Source organism: Salvelinus alpinus, chromosome 10 (assembly GCF_045679555.1).
Source record: "Salvelinus alpinus chromosome 10, SLU_Salpinus.1, whole genome shotgun sequence".
Taxonomy (NCBI): domain Eukaryota; kingdom Metazoa; phylum Chordata; class Actinopteri; order Salmoniformes; family Salmonidae; genus Salvelinus; species Salvelinus alpinus.
In genome coordinates, this window is record NC_092095.1 from 56,904,577 (window position 1) to 56,923,619 (window position 19,043).

The 19,043-nt window shown below is 46.8% G+C and overlaps 1 protein-coding gene across 2 annotated transcripts in view; it reads right to left on the reverse strand.

Moving 5' to 3' along the window:
- Window positions 1–359: 359 nt before the first annotated feature.
- The window catches only part of LOC139532357 (cohesin subunit SA-1-like), a 31,486-nt gene continuing 12,802 nt past the window's right edge, over window positions 360–19,043 (reverse strand). Inside the window, exons 2-26 of one of the 2 annotated variants that reach the window (XM_071329828.1) lie at window positions 13,479–13,678; window positions 13,182–13,302; window positions 12,849–13,098; window positions 12,627–12,703; window positions 12,117–12,321; window positions 11,783–11,934; window positions 10,589–10,662; window positions 10,342–10,465; window positions 9,904–10,082; window positions 9,251–9,358; window positions 8,908–9,140; window positions 8,488–8,774; window positions 8,066–8,340; window positions 7,529–7,790; window positions 6,059–6,233; window positions 5,523–5,659; window positions 4,946–5,047; window positions 4,533–4,681; window positions 3,785–3,913; window positions 3,485–3,693; window positions 2,715–2,892; window positions 2,415–2,525; window positions 2,232–2,346; window positions 2,009–2,089; window positions 360–1,886 (exon numbers count right to left, since the gene is read on the reverse strand). In XM_071329828.1, the coding sequence (XP_071185929.1) occupies window positions 1,863–1,886; window positions 2,009–2,089; window positions 2,232–2,346; window positions 2,415–2,525; window positions 2,715–2,892; window positions 3,485–3,693; window positions 3,785–3,913; window positions 4,533–4,681; window positions 4,946–5,047; window positions 5,523–5,659; window positions 6,059–6,233; window positions 7,529–7,790; window positions 8,066–8,340; window positions 8,488–8,774; window positions 8,908–9,140; window positions 9,251–9,358; window positions 9,904–10,082; window positions 10,342–10,465; window positions 10,589–10,662; window positions 11,783–11,934; window positions 12,117–12,321; window positions 12,627–12,703; window positions 12,849–13,098; window positions 13,182–13,302; window positions 13,479–13,507 (3,786 nt within the window). In that variant the 5' untranslated portion in view covers window positions 13,508–13,678 and the 3' untranslated portion in view covers window positions 360–1,862. Of the gene's footprint in view, window positions 1,887–2,008; window positions 2,090–2,231; window positions 2,347–2,414; window positions 2,526–2,714; window positions 2,893–3,484; window positions 3,694–3,784; window positions 3,914–4,532; window positions 4,682–4,945; window positions 5,048–5,522; window positions 5,663–6,058; window positions 6,234–7,528; window positions 7,791–8,065; window positions 8,341–8,487; window positions 8,775–8,907; window positions 9,141–9,250; window positions 9,359–9,903; window positions 10,083–10,341; window positions 10,466–10,588; window positions 10,663–11,782; window positions 11,935–12,116; window positions 12,322–12,626; window positions 12,704–12,848; window positions 13,099–13,181; window positions 13,303–13,478; window positions 13,679–19,043 lie in introns of both variants that reach the window. The other variant, XM_071329827.1, reaches the window with a different exon arrangement.

The following is a 19,043-nucleotide window of genomic DNA, read 5'->3' on the forward strand; positions in this document are numbered from 1 at the left end:
CATATAGACTGTGTGCTTTTCCAAATCATCAGAATGCACCGGAGCTCAATTTACATTTACATTTAAGTCATTTAGCAGACGCTCTTATCCAGAGCGACTTACAAATTGGATAGTCTCATAGCAAAGTCTGACTTTGTCAATTATCAGTTACATTTTTTTAAATAAATGTCAACCTGTTTTCGCTTTGTCATTTTGGGGTATTATGTGTCAATTGATAAGGGAAACATTTAATCCGTTTTAAAATTAGGCTGTAACGTAACAAAATGTGAAAAAAGTCAAGGGGTCTGAATACTTTGAGGGCACTGTATGGAGTCTATTCTTAGAACCGGTCCAATACAGCAAAACACACAATCCAGAAATAGATTACAGATTTTATTTATTTAAAAAAGATAAGATCAACAAGTTCACAGGAAGAAAAAAAACACAGTATTTTAGAAGGTTAAAGGGCAGGTGATGCCATCGCTACAGAAAGAACCAATCATCTCTGATATTTACAGAAGGGCAGCTTAACCAGCCAGTAGAAGTACAATACGGGTGGGTCAAAGTGATAAGACAACCAATCAACTGTTATGTGTAACTACAGCCACATCATAAGACTAGAGGGGTATTCTCTGCTGGTCTCCACCTTCATATGCACTGATCTGAAAAGAGAGGACAGGTGAAATGAATATGGTAGAAGGCTACTGGATATTAGCTGTTACCTGTCCAGGTCTTCCTCATCAGTGCAGATGAAAAGGAAGTCACTTTAGACTATTGAGCCTGCACAACATCTATGGTCGCACTGGACACACCCTTATATGGCGCTTAACAGGCTGGGTATCCATGGCAACAGCCTGAGCAGTAGGGACTAATCAGATATAAGCATTTAGGCAACCGTTTGGCAACAAACAAGATACTTTTTCAGAAAGATAACTGTACAAACAAATAAATCGGACAAAAAAAATTTAAAAACTCACTTCATTTAAAACTTTGTACTAAAGCTACTGAAATTCAAAATATATTTATTTTTAAAACGTTTTTAAAAAGCCGCTATTCCACCGTGGGTGTGTCTGTGAAGCTCTGAGGGGGAGGGGCTTGGGATTTGGCTATGACGTCACAGCCTCTTGTATGGCCAATGAGAACTCTTCTAGTTCTGGTCCCATTGGTTGCTGTTTGGTGCATTTGCCAATAAAACCAAATACAGGATGTTCTCAACACTATCGAAAGGGAAGAGAGATTAAAGAGAGATGAGACAGGAGTGAGAGAGTAAAGATAACAAATGAAAGAGTAAAGATTTATCACATTTAATATCAAGTTCCATCTGGGGGGGGGGGTCTATACATGACGTCGGAAGTGGAACGAAACAACCATACAACTGTGTGGCATGGGGGACTGTATAGCCGGGCGCACAGGGCCATGAGTACCACAGAGCTAGCGGAGAGATTAGCCAGAACGCTAACAATAACAGGAAGTTAAAACAAATCAGTGGGAACAAACAGGAAGGGATGAAAGTTTACAATATTTTTAAAGAAATGTGGAACAATGTTTTGTACGATATTTTGTCCGGTTTGTAGCCAACACACCCACACGTCCACTGAACGATAAAAGATCTTCTCTATGTACGATAGATACTCTGTACGATATTTTGTCCTCAGGGTTGAGTGGGATCCTTCGGCCGGCCAGTGAGTGGATCCCTGGAGCTTCAGGGTAGATCCCAACAGATCCACTCCACACACACACACAAGGCCGTCAACTAGCTGATCAGAGTTCGTCTGGGTGGTCAAGTGTGTGTGATAAAAGTTCTGACAGACAGTCTGATGTTTGATTGACAGCTCATCCTGTCGAAGGCCCCTCCCCTTCCAGGAAGGACTGGGAACACTGGATCAGAACATGGGCATGGTGAAACCCTGGGATAACGGACAAAAGAGATGTCGTTAAATGACAGATATCATCATGGATCATGTTTTAGATATCTTAGGGTCACACTGGTTTACCACTGCAAGGCTGAGTGTGTGTTTGTTCGCCTTACCGACTCGTCCTCGATCATTGCTGCTGAGTCAAAGAAGTCTGGTCTGAGCTCCGCCCTCTCACGCCTGTTCCTGGAGGGAGGCTGGAACGATAGAACGCGAGAATCAACGAATGATGCGATATAGACTGGCCGAATTACACAACAGAATTGACGATCGAAACGACAGAATCAAACACGACAGACAGGAAGTGATGTCACAGCGACAGGAAGTGATGTCACTGACCAGGTCGATGACCATGGTGTCTTCGAACTCCTCGTTCATGTCCTCCAGTTGACCTCGCGATGACATCATGACGTCCTCAAAGATTGGCTCCGCGTCATCCTCCATCAGACCACGACTAGAGAGAGAGAGGTGGGGGGGTCAGTACATACACACACTAGACACACACACACACTAGACACGTACACAGTTTGTCTGACAGTCTGGTTGCGGGCCTTCATGTAGTTCATGGCTGTTCTATCCTTCCTGCTGTCCTCCATCTTCTGTTGGCCTAGCCAAGACATCTGCATCTGGGGACTGCAGAGGAGAGGGTTACACACACACAGACAGTGCACGTACACACACACACACACACACACACACACACACACACACACACACACACACAGACAGTGCACGTACACACACACACACACACACACACACACACACACACACACACACACACACACACACACACACACACACACACACACACACACTTACTTGTGTACATAGTCGTTCTCTGAGCCAGGTTCAGAGTCGTGGTCAGGTAGGTGTGTGTCCGCCGCCTGCCGTGGGTTTTCTCTGAGGACGGTGGAGGTGAGCTGAGGGGTGGTTAGCGCCCCCGGTGTCTGGAGGCTGTCATTACCACGAAGCCAGGAGGCCTCCACACTACTCTCCTCTAGTGGGCCGACAGAGAGAGAGAGAGAGACGGATAGAAACACACATTTTAGCAACATCTGTAGGTACTTGTATTTATAATGTACAAAACATTAGGAACACCTGCTCTTTCCATGACTGACTGACCAGGTGAAAGTTATGATCCCTTATTGATGTCACTTGTTAAATCCACTTCAATCAGTGTAGATGAAGGGGAGGAGAGGTTAAAGAAGGATTTGAGGCAAATGAGACATGGATTGTGTATACGTGCCATTCAGAGGGTGAATGGGCGAGACAAAATATTTAGGTGCCTTTGAACAGGGTACGGTAGTAGGTGTCAGACTCACTGGTTTCAGTGTATCAAGAACTGCAACGCTGCTGTTTTTTTACATTTTTACACTGTTTCCTGTGTGTATCAAGAACGGTCCACCAACCAAAGGACATCCAGCCAACAAGACAACTGTGAGAAGCATTGGAGTCAACATGGGCCAGCATCCCAGTAGAACGCTTTCGACACCTTGTAGTCCATGCCCCGACGAATTGAGACTGTTCAATATTAGGAAGGTGTTCCTAATGTTTTGTACACTCAATGTATGTCTCTGAGATAGACCCACCCTCGATGCGTTTACTCTTGTGTATTGGCGTCCGTCCCTTCTTGCTGCGGATGGAGCTGGTCTTGCTGCTGGCGCCTGATGTTACCGACATCCGGTCCCCATCCTCTCCTCCTGTTAGCAGACTGTTCCGGTAGGAGATTAACGGCAGCCACACGTCCTCACGACGCTCCGACATCGACTCTGACATGAACTTCTCCAGATACGAGTGACTGGGGGGAGAGAGACGGGTTACACACACAGTCTGCTTATTGTGCCATAATAATTTGACACACACACACACACACACACACAGGTACTTACACAGTCTTCTTGTCCTGTCGCAGCAGTTTGGAGGAGAACTCTGAGAGGACCTCTAGGAAGGCCAGGTTAGGAGGAGGGAACTCTGCACCATGGGGGTTCTGGTACTTAAAGGCAAACTCTATACCATCCCTGTGGAGGGGGGAGACAGGAAGAGAGACGAGGGGGGAAACCGGAAGAGACGAGGGGTGAGACAGGAAGAGACGAGGGGTGAGACAGGAAGAGACGAGGGGTGAGACAGGAAGAGACGAGGGGTGAGACAGGAAGAGACGAGGGGTGAGACAGGAAGAGACGAGGGGTAAGACAGGAAGAGACGAGGGGTAAGACAGGAAGAGACGAGGGGTGAGACAGGAAGAGACGCGGGGTGAGACAGGAAGAGACGCGGGGTGAGACAGGAAGAGACGAGGGGTGAGACAGGAAGAGACGAGGGGTGAGACAGGAAGAGACGAGGGGTGAGACAGGAAGAGACGAGGGGTGAGAGAAGTGAGAGGAAGAGTGGGACGAGGGGGGAGAGAGGTGAGAGGAAGAGTGAGACGAGGGAGGAGAGAGGAGAGAGGTGAGAGGAAGAGTGGGATGAGGGCGGAGAGAGGAAGAGAGAGAGACAATCAGCTCATGACGAAACTGGGCCAATTCTTGGAGGTTAAAGAATAAAACCAAAGAAAACATGAGTTGATCAGCTTTCTAACAATCTGTCTGTGTGTGTTGGGTCTGTGTGTGTGTGTTGGGTCTATGTGTGTGTGTTGGGTTTTACTTGTGCAGTGTAGCGACAGCCTCTCTGGTTTTGATCTGGTCCAGGCCGAAGGTGAGGGCGAAGCGCCGGGCCAACTCCTTGATGCCGCTGACGTGAGACGACGTTCTGTCCAGAGTAGGACCCTGGTCCTGAAGAAGCTCGTTGAACAGCTACAACACACAGTGAACAGTGAGTGTGTGTGTCAGTGTGTGTGGTGTGGGTGTGTCAGTGTGTGCGGTGTGTGGTGCGGGTGTGTCAGGTGCGTGTGTGTGTGTGTGTGTGTGTGGTGCGGGTGTGTCAGTGTGTGCGGTGTGTGGTGCGGGTGTGTCAGGTGCGTGTGTGTGTGTGTGTGTGGTGTGTGTGTGTGGTGTGTGTGTGTGTGGTGCGTGTGTGTGTGTGGTGCGTGTGTGTGTGTGGTGCGGGTGTTTCAGTACCTGTTGCAGACTGAGGATGAGGGTCTTGGCACAGAGGATCTTATCACTCTGTCTGGTCTTACTGAGAGTCTCCTTGATGATATCACCATAGTCATTATAATACTGGAGACAGAGAGAGAGACAGACAGAGAGACAGACAGACAGAGACAGAAAGAGAGACAGACAGAGACAGAAAGAGAGACAGACAGACAGAGAGACAGACAGACAGAGACAGAGAGAGACAGAGAGAGAGAGAGAGAGAGAGACAGAGAGAGAGAGAGAGAGACAGAGAGACAGAGAGAGAGAGAGACAGAGAGAGAGACAGAGAGAGACAGAGAGAGAGAGAGACAGAGAGACAGAGAGAGAGAGAGACAGAGAGAGAGAGAGACAGAGAGAGAGACAGAGAGAGAGACAGACAGAGAGAGAGACAGAGAAAGACAGAGAGAAACCAGTCAGATCTTTGGTTGAGGATACAGGAGACTAGCATGACGATGTGACTATCAGACATGAAATGAAAGCATACAAGGATCAGGGACAGAAACAACTATTGTCATGTTTCATTGAACTGTCAGATAGACAGATGACACCAGGTTAGCACCTTCATGTAGTGTTTGAAGATGTCTGCTGCAGCGGGCATGTCCACGATGTCATAGATGATGAGTTTGCTGAAGGCTGCTAGCAGGTTTCTCCTCTTGTGAAGAGCTTCTATCTTATTGGCTTCATCCTCCTCATCGCCTTCTGGACACAGAACATACATACTTAGTGGTCTGTGTGTGTCTGCGTGCGTAGAATGTGTGTGTGCAATAATAATAATAGTAATAATAGTAATAATAATAATATAGGTGGGTGCTTACAATGTTTGAATTGGAAATGTGTTTTTCTGCATATCCCAACTCTCCTGAGACATCCTCAGAGAGCGGGGCAACGGCCAGGAATCAGCCATTATTGAAAGCAACCCAGGAGCAATGAGGGTTAAGTGCCTTGCTCAAGGGCACATTGGTTGATTTTTCAACCAAGTCAGCTCGGGATCTGAACCAGCGACCTTTCGGATACTGGCCCAACGCTCCTAACCGCTAGGCCACCTGCTGTGTGTGTGTCTCTGTGTGTGTGTGTGTGTGTGTGTGTGTGTCTAACCCATGCTCTGGTTCTCATCGTCCTGGTCTATAAAGACGTGGTCCAGGATGAAGGTGAGCAGCTCGTTCTGTAAGGTGCTGTCTGGGTTGAACACCAGGGCCTCCAGGCCTTCTCTGCCCCCAGAGACCAACTGGTGACTGAAGACCATCAGCAGGTCACACAGCAACATGAAGGCCTGTTGTACAGGGAGGGAACACATCATCATTAACACCCTTCTTCATCATCACCACCATCATACATTTAAACTGGAGTGAGACTAGTCGAAGAGGTGTAAACTGGAGTTTAAACTGGTTTGAGACTGGTTTACTGAACTTGAAAAAGACTGGTTCAACAGGTAGGTGTAAACTGGTTTGAGACTGGGGTAGCAGGGAAAGGACACACACTGCTCTTATCATCAATTTAAACTGGAGTGAGACTGGTCTAACAGGTGTAACTTGAGTGACACTAGTCTAACAGGTGTAACTGGAGTGAGACTAGTCTAACAGGTGTAACTGGAGTGAGACTGGTCTAACAGGTGTAACTGGAGTGAGACTGGTCTAACAGGTGTAACTGGAGTGAGACTGGTCTAACAGGTGTAACTGGAGTGAGACTGGTCTAACAGGTGTAACTGGAGTGAGACTGGTCTAACAGGTGTAACTGGGAGTGAGACTGGTCTAACAGGTGTAACTGGAGTGAGACTGGTCTAACAGGTGTAACTGGAGTGAGACTGGTCTAACAGGTGTAACTGGAGTGAGACTAGTCTAACAGGTGTAACTGGAGTGAGACTAGTCTAACAGGTGTAACTGGAGTGAGACTGGTTTATTGAACTGAACTGAGACTAGTCTAACAGGTGTAACTGGGGTGAGACTGGTCTAACAGGTGTAACTGGAGTGAGACTGGTCTAACAGGTGTAACTGGAGTGAGACTGGTTTATTGAACTGAACTGGAGTGAGACTAGTCTAACAGGTGTAACTGGAGTGAGACTGGTTTATTGAACTGAACTGAGACTAGTCTAACAGGTGTAACTGGAGTGAGACTGGTCTAACAGGTGTAACTGGAGTGAGACTGGTCTAACAGGTGTAACTGGAGTGAGACTGGTTTATTGAACTGAACTGGAGTGAGACTAGTCTAACAGGTGTAACTGGAGTGAGACTGGTTTATTGAACTGAACTGGAGTGAGACTAGTCTAACAGGTGTAACTGGAGTGAGACTGGTCTAACAGGTGTAACTGGAGTGAGACTAGTCTAACAGGTGTAACTGGAGTGAGACTGGTCTAACAGGTGTAACTGGAGTGAGACTGGTCTAACAGGTGTAACTGGAGTGAGACTGGTTTATTGAACTGAACTGGAGTGAGACTGGTTTATTGAACTGGAGTGAGACTAGTCTAACAGGTGTAACTGGAATGAGACTGGTTTATTGAACTGAACTGGAGTGAGACTGGTTTATTGAACTGGAGTGAGACTGGTCCGACAGGTGCAAACTGGTTCGTACCTGTTCTTTGACAGGTGTGTTAACATTGGACAGACACTGCTGACAGACAGCCAGGAAGGACTTCACCACTCTCCTCAGAGCCACCAGGTCCTCCTTACTAGGAGTTCCCTCTGTGATCTTCACCAGCTGCCACAGTATGGAGTAGTGGGAACACTGCAGGGCCTGGACAGCGATCTGCTCTGGCATGGCCCCCTGCTCAATACCAGCCTTCAACAACCTGTAGCAGCTACCAAACAGGTCCCACCGCGTCAGGTCATGAGCACTGGGAACACACACACACACACACACACACACACACACACACACACACACACACACACACACACACACACACACACACACACACACACACACACACACACACACACACACACACACACACACACACACACACACACACACACACACACACACACACACACACACACACACCAGTCAGAGTCTAGGGAGGACCTTTATATTCATGACTTACTGAGAGGGACGGACAGAAGGAGCGAGGGTCCTACTTGAAATGAGACAGAGGAAGGACGGTCTTACTTGTGGAAGGCCGTGAGTCTCTTGAGGGTAGACAGAACGTTGTAGATGTCGTCGTCGTCGGCCTCCTCGGCCTCTTGCAGCAGGTCTTCTACGGAGTGTGTGAAGCGGTCCGTCATCTCGTCGATGAGTTGCGAGCGGGCGATGTCCACTCTGTTCATGATGGTGTACTCTTCAGAACACAGGATGCTGTAGGTCTTACTGCAGGCCTCCAGCACGTCTGTCTCAATGTGTTTCTCTACCACCAGGCGGATCTGCTTCAGTAAGGCATCTAGGTGCTGGGAGAAGGAGGGAGGGAGGGAGGGAGGGAGGGAGGGAGGGAGGGTCAGTAACTACCGTACAGTCACCATAAAGAAAACTTCACACACAAAAATGTTAACTAGGCCTCTCGCACGCACACAACGTTGTCTCACACACACTCCTACCTTCTCCATACGGCCAGCGCTGTACACGTCCAGGTCAAAGAACATGGGGATCTGTAGCAGGTTAGCCACCTTCTCAGAGTCGGCCTGGTACTTGGACAGGAGCATGGGCAGGGCCATGATGAAGTGTTCTGTCAGTTTGTTCTTGTCGTCGATCTGAGTCTTCCTCTCCTTCGCCGTGAGAACCCGCTTCCCAGTGCCCCTGCCGACGGGTGGGTGAGCCTCTGCTGCCTGCCGGATGGTGCACACCATCAACTCTATCAGGGAATTCTCCTGTCTGTCTGACAGCACTGTGATGAGATAGAGGAGATGACAAGGAGAGAGATCACCGTCTGATCCGCAATCAACTCTTTAAAAACAGATACTGCGATAAACAGACACCCAGTGAGTTATGGTAAAGATCTAGAGACGTGTGGTCCTCACCCTCCTCTCCTTGTACAGGCTCCTCCAGCAGTAATTCAGTCATACACTCCCAGTCCTTCAGCAGCTCCTGAGAACTCTCCCACAGAGAGTCCACCAGATAGGCTGCATGTTCATGAAGCTCACTCTCCAAGAAGAACAGCACCAGCATGCGGAGGAGGTTGCCGTTGGGGCTGCTCCTCCCTCTCCTCTTAGCCAACTCCTCCTCTGCCTGGGGGTCATGTCTGCTGAACAACCTGCACACAAAGTGGAATGTTGCTGGAAAAGGTCAATAATCGGCCAATATTAAATCGCGGAATGGATTTATCGGTTGGATTCCAACACTCAGACAGGCAGGCAGACTCACTTCCTGTGCAGAAACTCTCCTGCTGCCACGGCGACAGGTCTGTGGGCGGAGTAAACCAGGTGGTAGACATTCTCGCAGTCCTCATTGGACAACGCATCCTCGCTGCCCCTAGAACAACCAATCACAAATAGTTACATTAAACGCCGCAGCCAATCCCAAACCGTTACAATAAGCACACAGGGTCTCATTATACGAGTATGTGTGAAATGGCAAACGTGTGTGTTTGTGTTGATATGTAAACGTGTGTGTGTTTGTGTTGATATGTAAACGTGTGTGTGTTTGTGTTGATATGTAAACGTGTGTGTGTTTGTGTTGATATGTAAACGTGTGTGTGTTTGTGTTGATATGTAAACGTGTGTGTGTTTGTGTTGATATGTAAACGTGTGTGTGTTTGTGTTGATATGTAAACGTGTGTGTTTGTGTTGATATGTAAACGTGTGTGTTTGTGTTGATATGTAAACGTGTGTGTGTTTGTGTTGATATGTAAACGTGTGTGTGTGTTTGTGTTGATATGTAAACGTGTGTGTTTGTGTTGATATGTAAACGTGTGTGTGTTTGTGTTGATATGTAAACGTGTGTGTGTGTGTGTTGATATGTAAACGTGTGTGTGTTTGTGTTGATATGTAAACGTGTGTGTGTGTGTTGATACGTACTGCAGGATGAGCGTGATCAGTCTAATAGCCTCCACAGCCACGTCATACTCCTTATCCAGAGTCATGGACACGATGCGGTCCTTGAAGCGGTTGGTGAACAGCTCCAGTTTGGGAAACAGCTCTCTGTTGGTGTACAGGTTCTGGAGGGCCTTCAAACACTTCAGACGTACCTCGCCTTGCTACGCACAGAGAGAGAGACAGAGAGAGGAGACACAGAGAGAGAGAGACAACGGAGACACACAGAGAGAGAGACAGAGGAGACACACAGAGAGAGAGACAGAGGAGACACAGAGAGACAGAGAGAGAGACAGACAGAGGAGACACAGAGAGAGAGAGACAGAGGAGACACAGAGACAGAGAGAGAGACAGAGAGTGTAAGTGTCTATGTGCATGCCCCTGTGTGTGTGTGTGTGTGTGTGTGTGTGCGCGCGCGCCTACCCGGTCGTGTAAGGTCCATCCTACATATTTCAGGTAGCTGTCGTTGAGGAAGGCGTCAGAGTACATCTTCATCCAAACTCCAATCTCCTCAATACAGATAGCTCTGATCTCAGCTATAGCATCCCTGAAACACACCCCAACGTCATCATCACTGCTTTCATTACTGTGTGTGTGTGTGTGTGTGTGTGTGTGTGTGTGTGTGTGTGTGTGTGTGTGTGTGTGTGTGTGTGTGTGTGTGTGTGTGTACCTGTAGCGGTGGACAAAGATTCCTTTGAAGATAGAGTTCATCATGTTCTCAATCTCATCCTGGTTCTCCTGGAGCTGTGGGGGAACGACAGTCAGAGTGTGTGTGTGGTCTGTTTCAGAGGAACGACAGTCAGGGTGTGTGTGTGGTCTGTTTCAGAGGAACGACAGTCAGGGTGTGTGTGTGGTCTGTTTCAGAGGAACGACAGTCAGAGTGTGTGTGTGGTCTGTTTCAGAGGAACGACAGTCAGAGTGTGTGTGTGGTCTGTTTCAGAGGAACGACAGTCAGAGTGTGTGTGTGGTCTGTTTCAGAGGAACGACAGTCAGAGTGTGTGTGTGGTCTGTTTCAGAGGAACGACAGTCAGAGTGTGTGTGTGGTCTGTTTCAGAGGAACGACAGTCAGGGTGTGTGTGTGGTCTGTTTCAGAGGAACGACAGTCAGGGTGTGTGTGTGGTCTGTTTCAGAGGAACGACAGTCAGAGTGTGTGTGTGGTCTGTTTCAGAGGAACGACAGTCAGAGTGTGTGTGTGGTCTGTTTCAGAGGAACGACAGTCAGAGTGTGTGTGTGGTCTGTTTCAGAGGAACGACAGTCAGAGTGTGTGTGTGGTCTGTTTCAGAGGAACGACAGTCAGAGTGTGTGTGTGGTCTGTTTCAGAGGAACGACAGTCAGGGTGTGTGTGTGGTCTGTTTCAGAGGAACGACAGTCAGAGTGTGTGTGTGGTCTGTTTCAGAGGAACGACAGTCAGGGTGTGTGTGTGGTCTGTTTCAGAGGAACGACAGTCAGAGTGTGTGTGTGGTCTGTTTCAGAGGAACGACAGTCAGGGTGTGTGTGTGGTCTGTTTCAGAGGAACGACAGTCAGAGTGTGTGTGTGGTCTGTTTCAAAGGAACGACAGTCAGGGTGTGTGTGTGGTCTGTTTCAGAGGAACGACAGTCAGGGGGTCAGAGTGTGTGTGTGTTCTGTTTCAGAGGAACAACAGTCAGGGTGTGTGTGGTCTGTTTCAGAGGAACGACAGTCAGGGGGTCAGAGTGTGTGTGTGGTCTGTTTCAGAGGAACGACAGTCAGGGGGTCAGAGTGTGTGTGTGGTCTGTTTCAGAGGAACGACAGTCAGGAGGTCAGAGTGTGTGTGGTCTGCTTCAGAGGAATGACAGGTGTTGGATCCTAGCCCCTCCTCCAACCACCAGCAGACCAATCACGTACCTCCTTCCTCTTCTGCAGCAGCAGCTCTAGCTTCTCATTGGCTCGTTTTCCGGCCATCTTGTTCCTCTCAGCCTCATACTGTCTCTGGGTGTTGTCCTGGTGGATACTGAGGTTCAACGCTACGTTCACCAACGCTGTCATCAACTTCATCGCTGGAGGGAGAGGACAGAGCGGGCCACAATACAACTGATCTTCACGAACCACAAATATATATTACAGAGACTTATAGATAGATCTTGTAATCTACACCGAGCAATGTACACCGAGCAATCAGAGATCGATATAGAGAGAGGAGAGAAGAGAGAGGGAGACAGAGGGAAAGGGAATCTCTTACCTGCCAGTGTGCTGGTGTGTCTGAAAGCTCTGACCTGTGAGTCAGATAGTCCCGTGAGGAGGGATATGACCGTGTCCATGAGGTACTCATCATAGATGATGCTGTACTGGCACTGACGTATCAATACGCAGATGAACTCACAGAAGTTGTAGCGGAACTTCTTCCACAGCGGCCCGGGCATGGTGAGAGGGTAGTCCCCACTGTCCTGCAGACCACAGATAAACATGATCAATATGTTGATCTATTACCGGGGTGAGGACATGGTGAGAGGGTAGTCCCCCACTGTCCTGCAGACCACAGATAAACATGATCAATATGTTGATCTATTACCGGGGTGAGGACATGGTGAGAGGGTAGTCAATCAATTAAGATTTATTTATAAAGCCCTTTTTATAATCAGCAGTTGTCACACTGTCCTTGACGTACATCAATACGTTAATACACACGTCAGTCTATATCCACCCGCCCCTCCCTCCCCTCATCCGACCAATGACAGCTTTGATGCATTACCTCGTCAAACTCCTCTGTCATCTTCCTGATGATCTCAGCATTCTGCATGTTCCGGAACATCTCGATGCGCACGGTGCCTGAAGAGGGTTACGCACAACCACAATACAACCTTTAACCACAATACAACTTTTAACAACCACAATACAGCCAACCTGGAAATGAGGCCTATATAATCAGAATATTGTCTGGTGTGTAGGTAGCAGTAGACTATGACAGTAATACCTTTGCAGCCAGAACACTGGATAAAGAAGTTGATGAGGTCCAGTAAGGCGATATCTCTGTCCTGCTTGTACGACTCGATCCAGTCATCAACCACAGACTGCATGGCACTCTTTCCCATTCTGACCACCTCAAACAGAGTGACGGGGTCTCCTCCCTCGCCGTTGGTCTGAGGGACCCCATTGGCCTTCCTCCCTTTAGCCCCGCCTGTAGCCTTCTCCGCTGGGGACTTCCGAGGCTTCTTATTGGCTGCCTAAAAGGGGGAGGGGCAATGGGTTCAGATATACAGGAAGAGACTATGCAGAGAGAAGGAACCTCGTAGAAAGGTGTTCTTACTGGTGGTCTGCCAGGCCTCCCTCTCTTCTTCTTGCCTTTAGTGTCTGTCGGGTCCTCCAGCTCACTCACACTCACACTCAGACTCACTGTGTCTGCCGCTCCGCTCTCATTGGACGAGTCCCTGCAACACACACACACACACTTATACTGAGAGGGATACACATACATAATTCTACCCACACTCAGCGAACACAACATACATCACACACACACCTACGTTCGACTAATTACCGCTCAGGGGTGTGTTGTGATCTCTTAATGAGGCTTTGGTTGACGATGCAACAGGGAAAGACTCACTGTAGGACAGGCAGCTCAGAGGTGATCATCCTGACTGCTGCAGGGGAGGGATGTGTGTCCTCAGGAAAGGGTCCGCTGGAGGGAGGGGTGTGGCTCGGTACGGGGTCAACCGTGTGCGTGTGGGGGGGGGGGGGGGGTTACAGAGGGGTGACCAAATTCACTCAACACTGGGGACACAGCACCTCACAACACACCAGCCCCTAGAAAGAGAGACACACAGTTTAGCCATGTCACAAATGTCTGGTGATTTAGTTTGTAATATTCTCAAGATTTACGCAACTTGAAAAAGAGAACGAAAAAAGGAATGATAGGAGAAAGAGTGAGTATCAGAAGAGATAGAAGGTAGGGAGGAGGAGAGAGAAAGCAGGCAGAGAAGAGGAGAAAGAGTGGAAAGGGAGACACCAACTGGCCACTTTAGGAAGTGCAACAGTAAAGTCTAGAGGGGGCGTGTCGAGAGTGTGCACGTTTCAAACAGAAAGAGGTCTAATCATGTCAACAACATTCTGACCAATTACATTTAATAATTTCAACCACAACATTATAAATTCTAATCATTTCAAACAACGTGATTTCAACTTAAAGTGAAGAAAAAGTTTCCTTGAAAAGATCTTCACAACAAATCCCATAACAAACACAGGATGTTTTGTTGTCAAATCTGATCCTTTATGAAAAGGGGAAATCATTTTTTACTGGTCAGACCCCAGAGTTTTTCCATGGTTGCAAGGTCAGGAAAACTCTAGGGCTCCTTCTATAGGCTATACGTTAGATCTAATTGTCCTATCAATTTGCTTGCCTGGATAGGAATAAACTCCTGGCCCTATTTATAGAAATAACAGTCATTACTACATATTAGGCCTAGTGCATTAAATATCAACGAGTGGGTGCAGTACCCTGCTTTGGCCACCAATGGCAGTATGATCCACAAAGTCCTCTCACCTCCATCAACATAAACACACTTTATACGGCTTTAACAAGGTTTCGATAATTTGAAAAATCATCTAACCTCTCAATAAGTTAAACGTGAGTTTATGTGGTGTTTTGTCTCTTTGTTGAGTGTGTCTAGGGAGTGTTCTGGAGGGTGAGTGTGTGTGTGTGGCTGAGACTGGGCTTAAACAACAGTAGGGGGCAGGCTAGGAGAGACTGTATTTAAATGTTCTCACACACAGAGAAACTGGAGAGAGCTTGAGCACGCCAGCCGAGTGAGTCTGTTACCAACACATGCACATTGCACACCCCCCTCTGTCTGTCTGTCACACACAGCAGGGCACACAGAGAGAAGTGCTGAGGGAAGAGATGGTGGATTCTCAGCTTTATCTCAGCTATAGCTAGGTCTATCAACTTTTGTTTATTGAGGTTTGTGAATATATACAAAATATAGCTAGTTTGTACCGGTATATAATATACATATGATAATTTATTGATTGATTAAAGTAAATTGTTGATTGGACTTGTAAGTAGAAAATGTCAGTATATTTTTTACCCAATATTGGGTACCATATAATGGTACACATTGAGGTTAACTAATAAAAGGTGGTAGGATGTGAAGAGCTGTAAAAACACAGAGGGAAATCCTGAATGCTAACCACCAGCTACTGTCATTATGCAGTACAACCCCCCTACCACCACCACTTCTAGTAGCATCTCTCCAGGGATCACTACGGTCCCACTGTTGGCTGAAACGTGTGCTCTCCATCTCTGCCTCTCCTCCCTTGCTTCCTTCCCTTCCCTCCCCAATTCTATATTCTCTCCGGACAAAAGAAGGCTAAAGCAACAGGGGAAATCTGTGTGGCTGGGTTCAGATAGTATTTGAAAGCTGTGCGTCACCTTGGCAGAAGGCCAGAGATGGGTGTCTGCCAGAGTTGTTATTGACCATCGACTGAAGACTACTGCTACTAATACTCCTTAATTAACATCCATCTCGCTCTCACACAGAAGCCTGGAGGGAGTGTCTGTTCACTGTTAAAAAGAGAGCAGCCAACACACACACACCTGTGGTCTCTGTATTCCAGTTACTGGACTCTGACCGCTTTGGGAGCTGCCCGGGTGAGAGGTTTGTGTGTGTGTGTGTGTGTGTGTCCTTTTCTCACGGAGCAGAGCAGCTCCACAAGGAGAGACAGAGAGAGTGGAATTGTGTGATTTCACTGCTTGGAGCGCTCTGAAGCACTCACCCTGACATTCCAGGTGGTGCTGTGGCATCAGGAATGTGTGTGTGTGTGTGTGTGTGTGTCATACCACACAGAATAACCAGAGCTTCCTCTGCTACAATAGGCTGATCCTGCTTAGAATCAATGTGAGAGATCACACACACGGAGGCAGGCAGCGAGGGCTTATATAACACGTTACAGACAGTTATCCAGCGCTCATATTTTATCATCTGTGGTCTGACTGAACACACATAGAACTGTGTGTGTGTGTGTGTGTGTGTGTGTAAGCCACTTAACATGCATGACATGTACTCCGGGAGGCAGGGAGGCATTGCCATGGCAACCCGTGTGGGTCATAAGCCCCCCCCCCCCCCCCCCTGATTGGCTGATCAGTGAGAAGGGACCGGGTGGGGAGAAGAGAGAGTGATAGAAGGGGGAGATTGGGGGAAAGAGGAGAGGGACAGGGGGTAAGAAGGCACAAAAGAGATGAAGAGATCTATTGTGATCTCTGGGGATTCCTTAGAAGTCCTTTTCACTGCTGTTAAGAATCTCCACTGTTTTCAACTATGACGACCTGGCGGATAATAACACATTATCCACATTATCACCTACCCACATTATACAATCCTATTTCACCTGAATAAAGTCGGCCATAAGAATGCTGTCATAATGGGAACAAGGACAGAGAGTACTGCCACTAGGCTGCCTCTGTCCAACAAAGCTGTGGGAACTAACAGCACTGAAGATGAGGAGAACACGTCTCTTGGGAGGAGGAAGACAGCAGTCAACTGTAAAAGATCCTATCATTTGGCAGAGCATGACCCTTCACTCAGACAGCTCCATGTTGGCGGCAGGTAGCCTAGTGGTTAGAGCGTTGGGCCAGTAACCGAAAGGTTGCTAGATCGAATCCCCGAGCTGACAAGGTAAGAATCTGTCGTACTGCCCCTGAACAAGGCAGTTAACCCCCTAGGCCGTCAGTGTAAATAAGAATTTGTTCTTAACTGACTTGCCTAGTTAAATAAAGGTTAAATAAATACAAACGTGATAGTGAGAGAAAAGGTGTTGCCTACATCAATAATGCATCTTAACAAGATTCGTAGAGATCACACACAAAATGCTGCACACACACTATTCAAGCTTCTGCACTGTAAAGAGCATCACTCATAAGAAAGTGATCCTGTCCGAATCCAAAACAACAAAAAACAGCCAAGGTGTTTCCAACAGCAGCTAGACAGAGGTGAAAGAGGGAAATAGCATATAAAAAGACAGCTCTACCAGACTGCTGCCTGCAATTACTGGGCCATTCAATCTGGAACAAGACAACTAGGCCAACTAGTAAAAAAAAAGGACACGATTATAGTCTCTGAAATGTCACACCATTTTCTGAAACATAAAACCATGTCATTTGGATGAGGACTTTTGGGCATGCTATTGTCCTCTGATCTGAAACAGTTGTAGACTCCAGAGAAATGAGGGCAGAGAGATCCGAGGAGTCAGCCATGGTCCTCAAACCACACTACACCAGCTCTAGCTAGGACTGGGATGATACGGACTGCTCCAGCTATTTACTTCTGTCTCATCTCAATACTGCCCTGTCAGTTGAACAGTGTGGGGGTTCTTATCTCGGAGGTTCTGTATGAGAGCCAACAAGCCTGGCGCGGAAGAGAGAAAGAGAGAGACCATAGCATCCTTAAGAGGTATAATAACAAGACTTTTCACCTGAGAGAAGGGAATGCCAGAGCGAGAGAGACGGCAGAGGAGGATGATCAAATTATATAGATCAAGAGAGTCTGAGAAGAGTGAGAATAAATTAACAAGAGATAGGAAAAGAAGGGGACCAGTATTATCCCCATGCAGGTCAATGGGAGAGATGGAACTCTCCTAACCCAGTCATGACCCCAGTCATACAAGGAAGGAGAAGCAGACAGACACCTTAAGGCAGGGGTCCCCAATTACATTCAGCTGTGGGCCGAGTTTTCCTTGAGCGGATGGTCGGAACTTAGCTATAAATAATTTGACTGTAAGAATCCCAAACAGATACAGTGCCTTCAGAAAGCAGTCATACCCCTTGACTTATTTCACATGTTGTTGTGTTACAGCCTGAATTCAAAATGGATTCACATTTATTTTTATTCTCACCCATCTAGTCAATAATGACAACCCTATAATGGCAAAGTACAGACATGTTTTTAGACATTTTTTGCAAATGTATTGAAAATGAAATACAGAAATATCTAATTTCCATAAGTATTCACACCCCTGAGTCAATACCTTGTAGAAGCAGCGAGTACAGCTCTGAGTCTTTCTGGGTAAGTCTCTAAGAGATTATTGTGGAACATTTTCCCATGATTCTTTTCAAAATTCTTCAAGCTCTGTCAAATTGGTTGTTGATCATTGCTAGACGACCATTTTCAGTTTGACATATATTATCAAGTAGATTTAAGTCAAAACGGAAACTCGGCCACTCAGGAACATTACTGTCTTCTTGGCTCCAGTGTAGATTTGGCCTTGGTTACTGTCTAGGTTACTGTCCTGCTGAAAGATGAATTGGTATCCCAGTGTCTGGTGGAAAGCAGACTGAACCAGGTTTTCCTCTAGGATTTTGCCTGTGCTTAGCTCCATTCCATTTATTTTTTATCCTGAAAAACTCTCCAGTCCTTAACAATTACAAGCAAACCCATTACATGATGCAGCCACCACTATGCTTGAAAATATGGAGTGGTACTCTGTGATGGATTTGCTACAAAAAAAATGCTTTGTATTCAGTACGAAAAGTGAATTGCTTTGCCACATTTTTTACGGTATTACTTTAGTTCCTTGTTGCAAACAGGATGCATGTTTTGTAATATGTTTATTCTGTACAGGCTTTCTTCTTTTCACTCTGTCATTTAGGTTAGTATTGTGGAATAACTACACGGTTGTTGACCCATCCTCAGGTTTCTCCTATCACAGCCATTAAACTCTGTAACTGTTTTAAAGTTATCATTGACCTCGTGGTGAAATCCCTGAGAAGTTTCCTTCCTCTCCGGCAACTGAGTTAGTAAGGGCGCATGTATCTTTGTTGTGTATTGGTACACCATCAAAAGTGTAATTAATAACTTCACCATGCTCAAAGGGTTTTAAGAAACGTTCACTCCTGAATTTATTTATGCTTGGCATAACAAATGGGTAGAATCACTACTGACATTTCAGCTTTTCATTTTTTATGAATTAGTAAACATTTCTAAAACCATAATTCCCCTTTGAAATTATGGGGTACTGTATGTAGACCAGTGACAAAAAAAATCTAAATTGAATCCATTTTAAATTCAGGTTGTACCAAAATGTGGAAAAAATCTGAATGCACTGTATGTATGCATGTATGTAAACTCAGCAAAAAAAGAAACGTCCTCTCACTGTCAACTGCATTTATTTTCAGCAA